This window comes from Pipistrellus hanaki (genome assembly GCF_964339955.1).
Source record: "Pipistrellus hanaki genome assembly, chromosome: 13".
In the NCBI taxonomy this organism is placed as follows: domain Eukaryota; kingdom Metazoa; phylum Chordata; class Mammalia; order Chiroptera; family Vespertilionidae; genus Pipistrellus; species Pipistrellus hanaki.
This window is the reverse complement of record NC_140515.1, coordinates 13439314-13454150: the sequence shown is the minus strand read 5'-3', so window position 1 is coordinate 13454150 and position 14837 is coordinate 13439314. Positions and strand designations below refer to the sequence as shown.

At 44.8% G+C, this 14837-nt stretch overlaps 1 protein-coding gene across 3 annotated transcripts in view; it reads right to left on the bottom strand.

The window, feature by feature from the left end:
- ADAMTS9 (ADAM metallopeptidase with thrombospondin type 1 motif 9) overlaps positions 1 to 14837 on the bottom strand; it is a 157173-nt gene that overhangs the window by 75875 nt on the left and 66461 nt on the right. For all 3 annotated transcript variants that reach the window (XM_084902692.1, XM_084902694.1, XM_084902693.1), the window contains exons 17-22: positions 14199 to 14365; positions 13977 to 14106; positions 12787 to 12913; positions 3426 to 3636; positions 2756 to 2920; positions 891 to 1055 (exon numbers count right to left, since the gene is read on the bottom strand). In XM_084902692.1, the coding sequence (XP_084758818.1) occupies positions 891 to 1055; positions 2756 to 2920; positions 3426 to 3636; positions 12787 to 12913; positions 13977 to 14106; positions 14199 to 14365 (965 nt within the window). The remainder of the gene's footprint in view (positions 1 to 890; positions 1056 to 2755; positions 2921 to 3425; positions 3637 to 12786; positions 12914 to 13976; positions 14107 to 14198; positions 14366 to 14837) is intronic.

Here is a 14837-nt window from a genome sequence, read left to right as displayed (position 1 = left end):
GAAGGAGACAAAGAGGAGGCAACATGAGATGTGGGCGTGGACTCTCCCTGTGTGCAGAGCAATCAGCCCACGTTTTGACTGGGGACGCTGGGTGATGGGAGGATTCGGAAGAGTGTGGATACTAATGACAGAAACTGCAGGTATGAAAACAAAGAAGTCAGCTGGAGGAATGAAGTGGCTGAAGCTGGGACTGGACCATGTGGAAGGAGAGTCATTCTTCAAGATATTACGTAAGTGACAGCGGACAGCTGCTTTGTTTCCCCTGGGAACCCAGAGAGCTACTTAAATAGGACCAGAAAGCTTTTTGCTTCCATATTAGGAAGGATGTAATCTCAAGAGCAGTGGCCAGGGAGATGTCCACTCTCCTTTAAGAGCAGGTCTCGTCAAGAGTTAAAACCCACTCAGAAAAGACTTGCAAAGAGAGATGATTCTGCAGCCTTGGGCCTAATTAATCTGTTTGAACAGTCTGAGTATTTTTGAGAGGTGAGCACTGGAAATATGACAGTGGGAGCCACAACGTTCCATCCTAATCCCAGTCCAGACCCTCCTGCAAAGATCTGGGGCTGGGCCCTTTTTCTGTGACAGACGCACAGGACACATGAGAAGAGAACATCAGCCAGACTCCAGATCTGTTGTGACAAGTTCCAACGCTCGTGTCTCAATCTAGTCCTAATCCCAGAGAACAGACAGGCACGCGGGTCTGCAAAGGGGACAGTTGGCTGCAGGAGGGCCAGGGCAACCTTGGGAAGCGGGGCAAAATGGGGGCAGGGTTTCTCCTGTTGAGCCCAGAGCGGTGAGAGCAGCGGGGAGGCCTGCAGTTGGCATGCCCTCGGTAAGCGCTCTCCTGGTGAAAGGAAAGAATGCAGTTAAGAACTTTATCTTTGAAATACCTGTCCCCAGGGACCCGCCTGCCAGGACGCACATTCTGGCTGCTGACAGGTCTGCACGGAGGCCGGCTTGGTCTGAGGGTCACAGATTCTGTCGTCTAATCGATCTTCGCCGAACTGACACCACACCTGCCGGTGCTTGTGCCCTTCCCCGCAGCTGACCAGGCACTGCAAGGGAAGCACAGCCAGTCAGGCCCACTTGTCAGCGCGGAGGGGTCCCGGGTCCCTCCTGATCAGCAGGACCGGGAGTGCTCTTTCCCACAGCAATTTCTCTCTCCCAGCACCATGGGAAAGAGCGAGGCTCATTCCCTCCCTCCCTCATTCATTCACTCACCCATTCATTCATTCACTCACTCACTCTGTATTTATACAAAATCCAGTTTCAAGCACAGAAGAAACTCAACACAGCGCCATGCATGCTCTGAAGAACTGAAGAGCAGCATTTACAGTTTTCTCGCCAGGGAGTCAGGTGTGGGGAATTCAGAGTCAGATCAATCTGGGTTTTAATTCAGAGGTCACGTGACCCCTCTGTACCTCAGTTTCCTCATCTGTACCAGGGAGACAATAGCGCTTACTGCCAAGACTTGTGAAAACTAAATGAAAACAAATCCAACTAAAGTGTTCATCTAATAAATATTAAATATAATCACCGCTATTGTCTATGCTCATTGTAAGAAACTTGAAAAGTACAGAAAAACATAAAAGAGAAATCTACAGTGATCTCCAAATCTCACTACCCAGGGAGAATCATTAACATGTTGCTGTCTGTTTGTTACCTATGGGATGCTGGGCATACTGAATATAGCCTATATTTTGAGAACACTGGCTTGCACTTTATCAAGCATTCTTGCACAAGTTTGATACTTACTTTGAAATGCTACTTTAGTTCATGCTAGCTATCTAAGAAAAGTAAACCCAGTACCTTCTCTTCTTTCATCTTTTTAAAAACAATACAGGGGTTCAAGAGAAGGCAGCTTGTTAACAGTGAAAGTTGTTAACAGGCTTGTTGGCCCTTGTCCAGAAGAAGACACCGCTAAGCACATGCACCACAGCTTGCCTGACATTAAAGGGGCATTAACAGTGTCCTCTTAAGAGTCACATTCTATGTGATGCTAAAAGCGAACAGCTCCCCTGCGCTTGTGTGGATGGGGTAAGGGAGTGCACGCAGAGGGAGCTAACAGGAAAACCTCTTCCCCGCGTTCCTGACTTGGCCCATAAACCAGCGAACTTTGTTTTTTCTTCCATTTGCTGGCCAGAAGGAAGGTGGAAGGAGTCACCACTGGGTGGAGTCCCGGGTGTATGCCAGTGGTGAGCGCCAACAGGCCTAATAGCATGAAAGCGTCTCCACGGAGCTCCGCCCTAAGCTTCCCCGGGTAAGGGGCCGGAAAACATAAACCCAGAATGCCCAGCAGCCTTTTTTCTTTCCCGTCTCCACTAGCACCTGGACAGATACGTGAGAGGCCACTGGCTGGGGTCTGATTCTCCTACATCACAGATGAGGAAGCAGGACACCTCTTTATTTATTGTAGGCCTAAGCTAGTGCGTCTTTATCATTCCTGAAGCCTAGATTCCCTTTGCAGTGACCTCGCTGGGGATCAAAGGGGAAGGGAGCAGAGAGAAGGCCTGGAACTTCAAAATCACCAATGAAAGCTGCCCTGGCAGGTGATGCAGCTAGCCTGGCGGTGCCTCCGAAGCCGCCAGTGGGCCCTCCCGTCCAGTATGGCAGTCCTGGGGTGGGTGGGGGACTCTGGTGGTTTCCTCAATGGAAGATGCAGGAAAGGCGCAGCAGTTTAACCCTGAATCACCGGGGGTGGGGGAGAGGGTGGCTTGGAGTTGGAATGTTAGACATGACAGCCCTGCCCTCTCACCTCGGACCAGTCTCCCGATTTCCACCGAGGACAAGGGAACTCGTTGCACCTCTGAACGGTGACTTTCTCTTGATGCGTGCATTTGCTATCATCCAGGACATCATTTTGGGTGTTGACACAAACAGCCCTTCTCCTCTGGATTCCACCATCACAGCTTTCAGAACACTGAAAAGACAAAAGATGAAATAAAACCGAGTTTCTTACTAAGCATGCTTGAGATGCTGGCTGAGCTGGCTTGACTCTGTCAGATCTTAAGACCTAACCAACCAAACAACCAACCAACCAAGATTGGCCAATCTGGTGGTTATTTTGGGGCTATCTGTTCACATTATCAATTTACTTAACAGGTTTACGGTGAAGTCAATCAATGGGCACAGAAAAGTAAAGTTAGGAATGGCCACGGGGTATGAGAAAGTGAGCTGCTGAGCAGGTAGACCATTGCCAACTTCCCACATGCCATGGCCGCGTCAGACATCACAGATTAACTATGGCGCCCTTCTTGGAAGATTTCGAATGGGGTCAGGCATCATAAATCAATAGTGGTCCCCTTTCCACACAGCTACACGGGGTTTCTCAACGCAGCCCTAAGGAGTGAATTAGCTGATTCATCCTCATCCACTGATCAGACTCAGCACTGGAGAAGACTGTCTTTCTGAGAGAAGCCACTCACCTCAGTCCAAGCAGAATAGTGCCAGCCCCCGGTGTTACATTCTCCCGAGCATTTTTCCTGGCTGCTTGGTCTGGGGTGACTACTGCAAAAACTGTCATCCACCTTCTCGGTCCTCCCATCCAGCCGGCTGTACCTGGCACAGTAGATGTCTAACGTGCGGTAGCCCAGGCCACACTGGGCACTGCACTCACTCCTGCTGGCCACCTGCCACCTGCGCACACCGGGAAGACACCAAGACTTCTGTTAAATACGTCTCATCATAATATGAACAATAAAGATTTATTTAAAATTTAAAAAAAGTATGTCTCATCTACAGGCAGCTGGTGGGAGAGCTGATTTCATCCCTCCCCCCTTAACTCAAACACCATGAAACCATGGTCAGCTACTGAAATCCAATTTTAAAGCAACACATCCCTGTATTTTTCATGGCTGCCGACGTACATAAAAGCCACAGAATGGTAACTAGAGGTTCAGTCTTTGTAAAGATTCTCTCTTGATACAGTCAATCTGAAATTCAAGCAACCAAAAGGGAAAAAGAAAACAGCAGAAGTCAACAGAGCAAAAGAGCAATTTTATATTTAAAAGGTTCGTGCTACCCAGCATTTCATTTATCAAGCAGGCTGCTTCCAACAGAGAACCACTTTGGAACCCCTGGAAATCCCTCTCATTGGGCCTGTGCTAGGAGGTGTGCAGTGAACTCTCTGTGAGTAATAAAGGAACACCACTGAGCCAGACCAGTTAGGGTAAGGAATAGATTGCTTGCACTGTAATTGTGGAGTTAAGCTATGTACATTACTACCCGTGAGTAAAGACCTGAAGTTACTTGAATACAAGGACCATAGTCAATACAACTCGATTATATAATTTTTTAAAAAAGAAACTTTTTTTATTTTTTTTTATTTTTAGCAGTTTTAGGACCATGCTAACGTTGAGAGGAAGCATGAAGATTTCCCATATACTCCCTGCCCTCCTCCCCCTCGCTGGATCCTCTATTATCAGTTTCCCCCATCAGACTGGTACATTTGTTTAATAAATGAACCTATGTTGATGCTTCCTTATCACCCAAAGCCCTTAGTTTCCATTAGGATTCACTCTTGGTGTTGTACATTATATGAGTCTGGACAAATGTGTAATAACAGGTGTTCATCATCCTATATAATAAAAGGGTAATATGCAAATTGACCAAATGGCAAAAACTATCAGTTGCTATGATGTGCACTGACCACCAGGGGGCAGGCGCTCAGCCAGAACCCAGGCTCATGGCTGGCGAGTGCTGTGGGGGTGTTGGGAGCCTCTTCCACCTCTGCAGCAGCACTAAGGATGTCCAACTGTGGCTTAGGCACACTCCCCACAGGGCACGGGCCTAAGCTGTCAGTCAGACATCCTCCAAGGGCTCCGGACTGCAAAAGGGCGTAGGCCAGGCTGAGGGACTCCCCTCCATGCAGTGCACAAAATTTCTTGCACTGGGTCTCTAGTTATAACATAATATAATACTCTAGAACAGTGGTTCTCAACCTTCCTAATGCCGCAAGCCTTTAATACAGCTCCTCATGTTGTGGTGACCCCCAACCATAAAATTATTTTCATTGTTACTCCATAACAGTAATTTTGCTATTGTTATGAATCATCATGTAAATATCTGTGTTTTACGATGGTCTTAGGCGACCCCTGACAGCAGTTCTCAACCTATGGGTCATGACCCCTTCCATAGGGGTCGCCTATGACCGTCAGAAAACACAGATATTTACATTACGATTTGTAACAGTAGCAAAATTGCAGTTATGAAGTAGCAAGGAAAATAGTTATATGGTTGGGGGTCAACACAACATGAGGAGCTGTATTAAAGGGTCGCGGCATTAGGAAAGTTGAGAACCACGGTTCTAGAGAGTATATGTACTGCCTTAAAACTCCTCGCGTTTCACTTGTTATTTTTCCTTACTGCTCTACAATTACATATTTTAAAAACTAGTTTTGAATCCACAGATCCTTGTAGCTTTTTTTGGCGCACAGCAGGTGCTCAGAATGGGATAATAAATTCTTTCAATGCTCAGGAACATGGTCAGTGCTTAAAGAAAAAAAATGCTTAAATTGACTTTTTTTTAGAATAGTCTAAATAAATAAACTTGAAATATATTGTGTTAACTCTAATAACTGAAAAAGATTGCTTTCTTTATCATCTTCTTTGGATTTGCTCTTTATTGTTAATTCTGTTTGTTCAAAAATTTGGTGGCATAGTGAGGCCCTACAAATTCTTCCCGGGGCGAGGATGTGGGAAGAAAATAGCTCTGGACACGTGCTTATCTCGGAATTCCTCACTAATGCTCACAAGCAGGTCAGAGTTGACCTACTTTTACATTTGGCATGTAAAGTGGGCTGATGGGATTTTGCTCTAATCGGAACATGTTACACGAGGGACAGTAAAACAACGCTTTATCTCATCCTGCCAAAGTTTAATCAGGGCGAACCCTCACTTCCCCGGGGAAGTGAGGCAAAACCCAGGACCAGTTCAGCAGAGGCATCTGGCACTTTCATCTGCCCTTTGGTTCCTGGCTACCTCCTCTTTGCCTTCCTCACCGTTTCGTGTGGAAAGGTTATTTTCCATCCTGGATGAGGGAGGCAGGAGTCCCGCCCCCGCAGCGCAGGCTGGAAAAGCTGGTGCAGACTCCCCGATAGTCACACAATGCCCGGAATCCGAGCAGAGAACCTGCAAGAGTGTCAAAGGTCATACACTGCCCTGGGAAAGTTCTCAAATTTTGATCCTTTGCTTCACAGCCTCTCCCTTGAAGGTGGTCTCAACTGCAGTGTTTTGAGTTCATTCGATTCATTTCATGTAGCAATTGAATTTTGTTACTCTATTCCAGAAAAGCAAAGTGTCTGTTAATAAGTGGAAACAGAAAAAATGTGCTGTGTCTATGGGTGTGTGTGGCATTGCTCTGGGAGCTACGGTTTAAGGAGAGTTTTACATGCAGACTTTCTCAAAGCCTTCAGAATGCTCCTCGGCCCTCATCTACACAGGGAGGAGACAGTCAAACATCCTGGCCGGCCAGCGGTCATCTCATGGAGCTAGGGCTCCGCAAGCATGCTTTGGGCAAAACTATTTCAGACTTTGACCATCAGTGACAATCCGCTCCTCAGTCTTCGCTTTGCACGTGGCCACTTGGCAATACTCAGTATAAATCGAAGTCACAGAAACCGTCAGGGAGACAGAAGAAAGAGAAACACCCCCTTTGGGCTTGGTTTGTGTCTGTGTGTGTTTTCCAGTGAACAACTTCCACCAGACGTTTCCACTGAGAGAGATGGCTACCACTTCTTTGCCTTTTCTTTTATCAGCCACAGGGGCTGCCAAGCCTGTGCCCTGAGCTGCTGTCCTCCTTTGGGCTCAGTAGAGTCCAAGTATTTCTTTTTTTAAGCTAAGAATAAAAAAGATGCCTTTCTCTGAACAGGAAATTTAGAATAGCAACTTTGACATATCTATTATATGACGAAATGAAAATATTTTAAATCCTGGTTTCACCTTGGTCATGGGAAATGATTTTTAATAAAAGCGAGAGGATGATTTACGAAATCAGAAAGGCTTAGGTGTGAACATGTGCTCTAACACTTTTTGGCTATAGACCCCACGCGGGTCATTTAACCCCAAGCTTCAGCTTCCTTGTCTGTGAAAAGGGGAAAATGGGATTCCTTTCACAGGACTACTGGGAAGATGAGAAGGCCAGGCATGTGTAGCATTGAATACCATGACACCCACTCAAGAAAAGTAGCTATTAATTACTACTACTGTTCTTGGTGTTTTATTTTCCAGCCAAATTCAAGTATCATGTACCTCCTCAAAAACCACAACACAGTTTGAGGAGATATCCAGTTGAGATCTGCCATATACAATGAGTGGCAGATTATTATGATCTCTGAATGCATAATAATCTGGCCACTCTGTGTATATCCTATGTAATAAAAGGATAATATGCAAATTTCCCCTTGACCAGGAGTTCGACCAGCAGGCAGGCTGGCCAACCGCCCATGTCCCCTCCCTCTGGCCAGGCTGGCTGGACCCCACCCATGCACAAATTCATGCACTGGGCCTCTAGTGTACACACACACACACACACACACACACACACACACACACACTCACACACATAGTGGCCAGATTATTATGCATTCAGAGATCATAATAATCTGGCCACTCAGTGTAATTCTTTGTAAGTCTCATGGATTCAAGGCACCCATTCAGTGTATTTGCTTTCTAAAATTTGCTTTGTGATTTAATATCTGAGGGCTTCCAGTACAGGAGAAACTCTGGGAGACCATCAGATTAGCTGGCATCACTACCAACTACCTGGTAGCTGATTGGAATTTGTTTGAAGTGAGCATTTTTAGTTCCTTGAAGTAACAGTTCAAACATCGGCTCCACCTCAAATTGTTGCTCCTTGGAACACTTAAGCAGGTTCCTAAAGAATCTTTTTTTTTTCTTTTTTTTTTTTTTTCTGGTAAGGTCATGTCCTAGTACTGGAGATGCTTTGTGCAAACTCGTCTTCCCCACAATGAGAGGAGCATGCTTAGTGCTGCAGCAGGAGCCCCACAATATCTGCACTTGTCACTCGAGATGCCCCCATCATCACAGTCTCCTGGTCTGACCCAGCCAGTGCACAAATGACAGCAAAGGGATCAAGGAAGAGAGAGAACAGGAATGTCCTAGGAGGTGTTTCTTTTCACAAAGGAAGAAAAGCTACACAAAATGAGATTAAGGAATATCACTCACTTTGCCTGAATTCAAAATGAAAACAGCCCTCTCCAAAGAGTAAGGCCCAAAGGTCAGACAGAGCATATTTAAATCTTGCCCCCTCACTAACTAGTTGCGTGACCTGGGGCAATTTGCTTAATTTCTCTCACCCTGTGTTGCTTATTAGATTATTAATAAGATAATTAGGACATTAATATAATATATTAACTAATAAGTAGGATAATATTATGTATTCTAGAGGTCCATTGCATGAAGATTCGTGCAGGAATAGGCCTTCCTTCCCCTGGCTTTGCTCCCAGCCACTCAGGAGCCTGCAAATTCTTGCTCCCAGCCAGAGGGCCACTCTTGTTCCCTCCGCCTATGCCCTCCCCCTAATTGCAGGCATCCCACCCTGCCCAGTAGCTCCATGCCTCTGTATGCAAATTAACCCGCCATTTTTTGTTGGGTTGATTTGCATACTCATTGGATTGGCTGATGGTCAATTTGCATATTCTCTTTTATTAGTGTAGATATGTGATTATGTATGAACTATCCTATTAACAAAAGACTATTAATAGAATCATATATAACTTAAAAATAATGCTTGAGGAAGAACCAAGATGATGGCATAGGTAAACACCTATACTTGCTGCCTCTCACAATACATAAAAATTCCAACTAAAAGGCAAAACAACTACCACTCAGAACCATGGGAAAGTTGGCTGAGTGGAAGTTCCACAACTAGAGGAGAAGAAAGTGCATTGAGACAGGTAGGAGGTGCAGAGACGCGGAAAGTGCTGGCACCTGGATGTGTTGCTCTTTCAATAAGAAGGAAATACAAACTCCCACTTGCTCTGAACTCCAGTTCCCAGTAAGACTCTGGGAGACCCAGACACATACAGGGTCAAACTGGATTGTCTGGCATGGGGACAGGAACGTGAGGGCAGCTTTCTCTCAGAGGTACTTGCAGCGATCATTGTTCCTGCACTAGGAAGTGGGATGTACAGGCCTAGGGACCTCTCCAGTGCAGGGTTGACTGGCAGCCATTGCTGTTTGCTCCCTCTGGTGATTCCCAGAGGCCTTGCTCCACCCAATTCACAATCCCACCCAAGCTGTGTGTATCCGCTTTTGCATATGAATGGCCTGTCCTTTCTCTATCAAAACCTGTCTAACTGCAGCTGGGTCAGCTGTGTGCATCCGCTTTTCCGAAAGAAAGCCCAAGGCCCGGCAGCAGCAACCTGCCTTGCTTCACAACTGAGCCTCATCTAGATACTTTCAAACCCCATACAAAGAGGAGGAATCTGCAGATGTTTCTGTAGCTTCTGCTGGGCCCAGACAGTGGCTGACCTTTCACCTCCTTGGAGATCCAAGAGCAGTATACCCAGTGGACAGAGTGAGACCATACAATATTACAACTCTTCAGATCCATAAGAGACACACTCAAGGGGCAGACTCAGTGAGCACCAAAGTCCCACTGAAGCATGTCCTGCCCCATAAGTGTGTCTCCTGTGCAACAGATCTTCCAGTGTAGACACAGCTGGTCATCACAGTCAATTGGCCTGGAGGTCAATTCCTCCCAGTGATACCAACAGCAATTAAGGGTTAACTACAAGACTGTGCACACAGCCCACAAAGGGGTACAACAAGAGTGTCCACCTCAGGTGACTGGGGAGGCTGAGCCACTGGGCCCTATAGGACAACTACCACACAAGGCCACTCTATCAACTCAAGGAGACTTAGCAGCTACCCAGTACATAGAAACAAACACAGGGAAGCAGCCAAAATTCAAAGACAAAGAAACAAGTCACAAATGAAAGAAATGATGAAAGCAAAAGACTGGATATAGAGTTCAAAACCATAGTTATAAGGTTACCCAAGAATCTTCTAGAAATCTCCGAAAAATTTAGTGAGACCCTCAAGGATATGAAAAAGGACCAGTCAAAAATTAAGCATACACTGACTGAAATAAAGAAGAGTATACAGAGATTCAACAGCAGACTAGTGGATCCCAAGAATCAAGTCAAAGATTTGAAATACAAAGAAGCAAAAAACACCCAACCAGAAAAACAAAAGAAAAAAAGAACCCAAAAGGTTGAAGATAGTGTAAGGATCCTCTGGGACAATTTCAAATGTACTAACATCCAATTTATGGAGGTGCCAGAAGAAAAGAGAGAGCAAGATACTCAAAACCTATTTGAATAAATAATGACAGAAACCTTCCCCTACCTGGTGAAAGAAATAGACTTACAAGTTGAGGAAGTGCAAAGAACCCCAAACAAGAGGAATCTAAAGAGGACCACACAAAGACACATCATAATTAAAATGCCAAGGGTAAAAGATAAAGAAGGAATCTTAAAAGCAGCAAGAGAAAAACAGTTAGTTACCTACAAGGGAGTACCCATACACTGTCAGCTGATTTCTCAACAGAAACTATGCAGGCCAGAAGGAAGTGGCAAGAAATATACAAAATGATGAATAGCAAGAACCTACAACCAAGATTACTCTATCCAGCAAAGCTAATGTTTAGAATTGAAGGTCAGATAAAGAGCTTCACAGACAAAAAAAAGCTAAAGGAGTTCATCACCACCAAACTAGTATTATATAAAATGCTGAAGGGTATTCTCTAAGAAGAGGAGGAAGAAAAAGGTAAAGATAAAAAATTATGAACAACAAATACATATCTATCAACAAGTGAACATAAAAATCAAATGAATAAAAAACCTGGTGAATAGAACAGACTGGTGAATGTAATAGAATCAGGGGCATGGAAAGGGAGCAGACTGACAATTCTCATGGGGAAGGGGTTGTGTGGGATTCGGGAAGAGATTGGACAAAGAGCTTACACCTATGGACAAGGTCAGTGGGGGGAAGAGTCTTGGAGTGGAGTGGGAACCATGTGGAGGGGAGCTATGGGAGGAAATAAGAGGAACATCTATAATAGTCTGAACAATAAATATAAAAAAATAAATAAAATTGGCAAAAAAAATGTTTGAGATACAAAAAAAAAAAAATCCTTAGTAAATGGTTGACTCTTGTATTACTTGCAGAGAAGTTACCACTCTGAATAATATAATTACTATTACTGTTACAATTATTAATTATAATTGATATAAGGTTAATTGTAAAATGTCACATTATCCAATTTATTGAGGCTGTGCTTCAAGGAATCTCTCCAACAATTCAATGTTTCCCCACTAAACTTTAGTGATTAATTCAGTTCAGCATTGACTAGATAATTATTTTTCTGAAAAGACCTTGAACTTTAGTTTAACTCAATTGGCTGAAGCAATGGGTTTGTATGGATATTGCCTATAACAAGAATTAATGCTGCCTGTGTAAATGTCAGACTTTTAAGGCCTTGGGTTTTTCTTTCTACAATGACCTCTAATCAGTGCTTTTTGACAAACGCTCGAGCAAGCAGGTCAGTGACACGGATGGAGAGGCAGGGCAGTGGGGAGAGAGCCAGGGCTCTGAAATCAGAAACTTCAGATCAGGACTCGCAAAGATGTGGCATGTGTGCCGTGTTGCCCCTCCTATTCCTATGACAGACATGACTAATTGATCACAGCACTGCTCATCTCTCATAACCTTGAGAATGCCTTATCATCTTCCCTCTAGCCAACAGGCCTGCCAACACCACTTGGCAGGATTTGGATGGTGATGTGGAACCTGCAAAGTGCTTAAGTGTCTATTTTGCTTGTGGTGAGACCTTTACAAATTCCCATACCATTCTATATAATTCATTCCTTTTCTGTCAAAGAAGACTAAGGCACCAACTCATCTTATCTGCATTTAACTAATATGTAGACTATACAATGCAACTCCCAGGCTACTTACTATTCAAACATAACACAATCAAGCTTATAGGCAAATGGGAAAACGATAGCATTCTCCTCCCACCCACCATTTCTTGCCTCAGATTTCAGATTTAAATACAGATTGTTTGGATCCTTAGACAGCTACATACAGATTTCCTTCCAACTCCTTCTGTGAGTCCACCTTACCTTAGCGCAGTGGTCGGCAAACTCATTAGTCAACAGAGCTAAGCATCATCAGTACAACAATCGAAATTTCTTTTGAGAGCCAAATTTTTTAAACTTAAACCTCTTTTAATACCACTTCTTCAAAATAGACTCGCCCAGGCTGTGGTATTTTGTGGAAGAGCCACACTCCAGGGGCCAAAGAGCCGCATGTGGCTTGCGAGCTGCAGTTTGCCAACCACGGCCTTAGCACATTGCAACCTTCCTGTGCATGAGTTCCCCTGGAGTGGATACACTCTGGGTGATTACAGACTATTCCAGGTATTTCAAGGGATAAAGTGTCCCTCTTTTCTGTTGAGTTTCAAACTAAACTTTTGCATAAGATGTGATGCAATCATAGTGATACCATACCTCACAGTGAGTTGTGAGGGTCAAATGAAAGCTGTTTTTGGCAAGTGCCATACTTTACCAGCTATTTTTAATTCTTAAAAAAAGAGGAATAAGAAATGTGTAGGTGTGAGTGTTGGATAATTTCCATTTCACAGAAACATAAGGATGGGGATGGAAGACCAACATCCCCTGCTCCTGGTCCTCACCCAGAGGCCTCTGGCGAGACCCCCACAGCTCAGGAGCAAAGACTGTGACGAAACGCCTGCCTTACCTCAGGTCACAGTCTGTGCCGCAGGGCTCAGTGATGGGGCTTGGCTGGGGCAGCCGATCACACCTTTGATCAGAAACTGTGAGCTGATTGAACTCCCTGGTGCAAACGAGTTTTCGTTTCCGCTCTCCTAAGCAGGGGGGAAAATTAGTCAGAGAGAGTACCCTATTCCATAAACTGTTCAGACCAGGGCTTGGCAAACATTTCCTATAAAGGGTTAGATAGTAAATAGTTTGGGTTTTGTGGGCCCAATTGCCTTTGTTGAAACTCAACTCATCCATTATGAGACAAAACCAGCCCCTCATAGACAGTATATAAACAAGTGGTGTGTCTGTGTTCCAATAAAACTTTATTTATAAAAGCAGAAGGTAGGCTGAAATTGGCCCACTGTGGTTTGTCAACACCTAATTGAGACTAAAGGAAATAAAATAAACAACATGTCATACGACTACTACATAGATGTTTCTGGAAAGTGACAGAGCCAATTGGTTTGGCTTCCCAGGGTGTATGAAACACTTCGATGAGGAAAGCTAACAGAGCCCTCGGCCCTCAGAAAGCTTGCCCAGCAGCCAAGTGTGAGACAGACTCAGAGAATGCATAGTAGAGAATTCAGGCAGATAGAAAGTTGTATAAACAGTGTGTATTTGCCTGATTCTTAAAAATAAATAAAACACTGCAATTCTTTTTTTTTTTTTTTTAACTCAAAAACACCTCAAAGTGAACTAAGTCAGATAGAGAAAGAAGAACTGTGAAACCTAAAAAGAAAACCAAGCTCCTAGAAACAGAGATGAGATGAGATGAGTGGTTGCCAGAGGTGTGGGCTGGGGGTAGGGATGGACAAAATGGGTTGTGAGTGGTCAAAGTTACAAACGTGCCCTTGGAAGATAACTCAGTCCTGGGCATGTAATGCGGGGCATGGTGATGGCAGCTAACAGCACTGTGCTGTCTGTCTGAAAGCTGCTCAGAGAGTAGATCTTAAAAATTCCCATTGCAAGAAAGAAAATTGTAACTGCGTGTGATGACGGGTGAGAACTAAATTTATGGTGGGTGATCCTTTCAGAATATAGCCAATCATTACACTGTGTACTGTAAACACACAATATAATAATATCCATTATTTGTCTGTAAAACTGGAAAAATGCACACAGTAACGGGATACCTCACACCCCCAAACTCAGCTGGGAAGCTCCTACCTTGGCACGGTTTGCTGCAGGCCTGCCAGGGCCCGTGACTGTTCCAGTAGAACTGCGGGGGCCGGTCTTCGATGGGGACGTTGAATGAGTAGTACACATTGGGGTCGAACAATTGCCCCACCGACAGCACCTGGGATGAGCGGACAAAATGGACACGGTGTTTGTGGGCCTGGTCAGCTCGAGTGGAAGCAAAGGGCCGTGGGCTCACGGCCACGCGTTTACCTGAAGCAGGAGTTCTTGTTCAATGCGGCCTGAGCAGTTGAGTTTCTCTATGAGGTTGTCAGAGCCGCTATACTCGATCAGAGCCTTCCCGATGCGGATCTCCTTCTTGGCCATCGTGATAACGAAGTTCCCGTTTAAGTAGAACTCGCCGTCAGTGCTCGATAGCGCTGTAGGTAAGAAAACAGATTCCACCGGTTTGCCGCCAATGGCTCCCTGATGAAGGATGGTGACATAACGCTTGGGTGAGGAGTCAGAGTGCAAAGGACATGGACTTTTCAGGCAAAAGGGCATGGGCTCCAGTCCTAGCTCTGCCAGCTGCCGGCTCTGGGGCCTTGGGAAATCACCTCCTTACTTCAGTCTCCATTTCTTTATTTCACAGACAGAGATAACCACACCTATCCTTCAAGGTGCCTCTCAAGGTTAAGAGAAGTCCAAGCATCCTGATTAGCCTAAGATTTGTTATACAAGCCCCACAATTACTGGGTTTGACATGGAAATAGGAGTGTCATGATGTAAAACTAGGTACAATGAATTAAACACAAAACGGATCCCCACGCAAATATCCCTCCTGACTTCACACTGGCTTTAGTCGGGTTTATGAAGTCTTCTTTGTGTGACAGATGTGGAGACCTGAAGGTC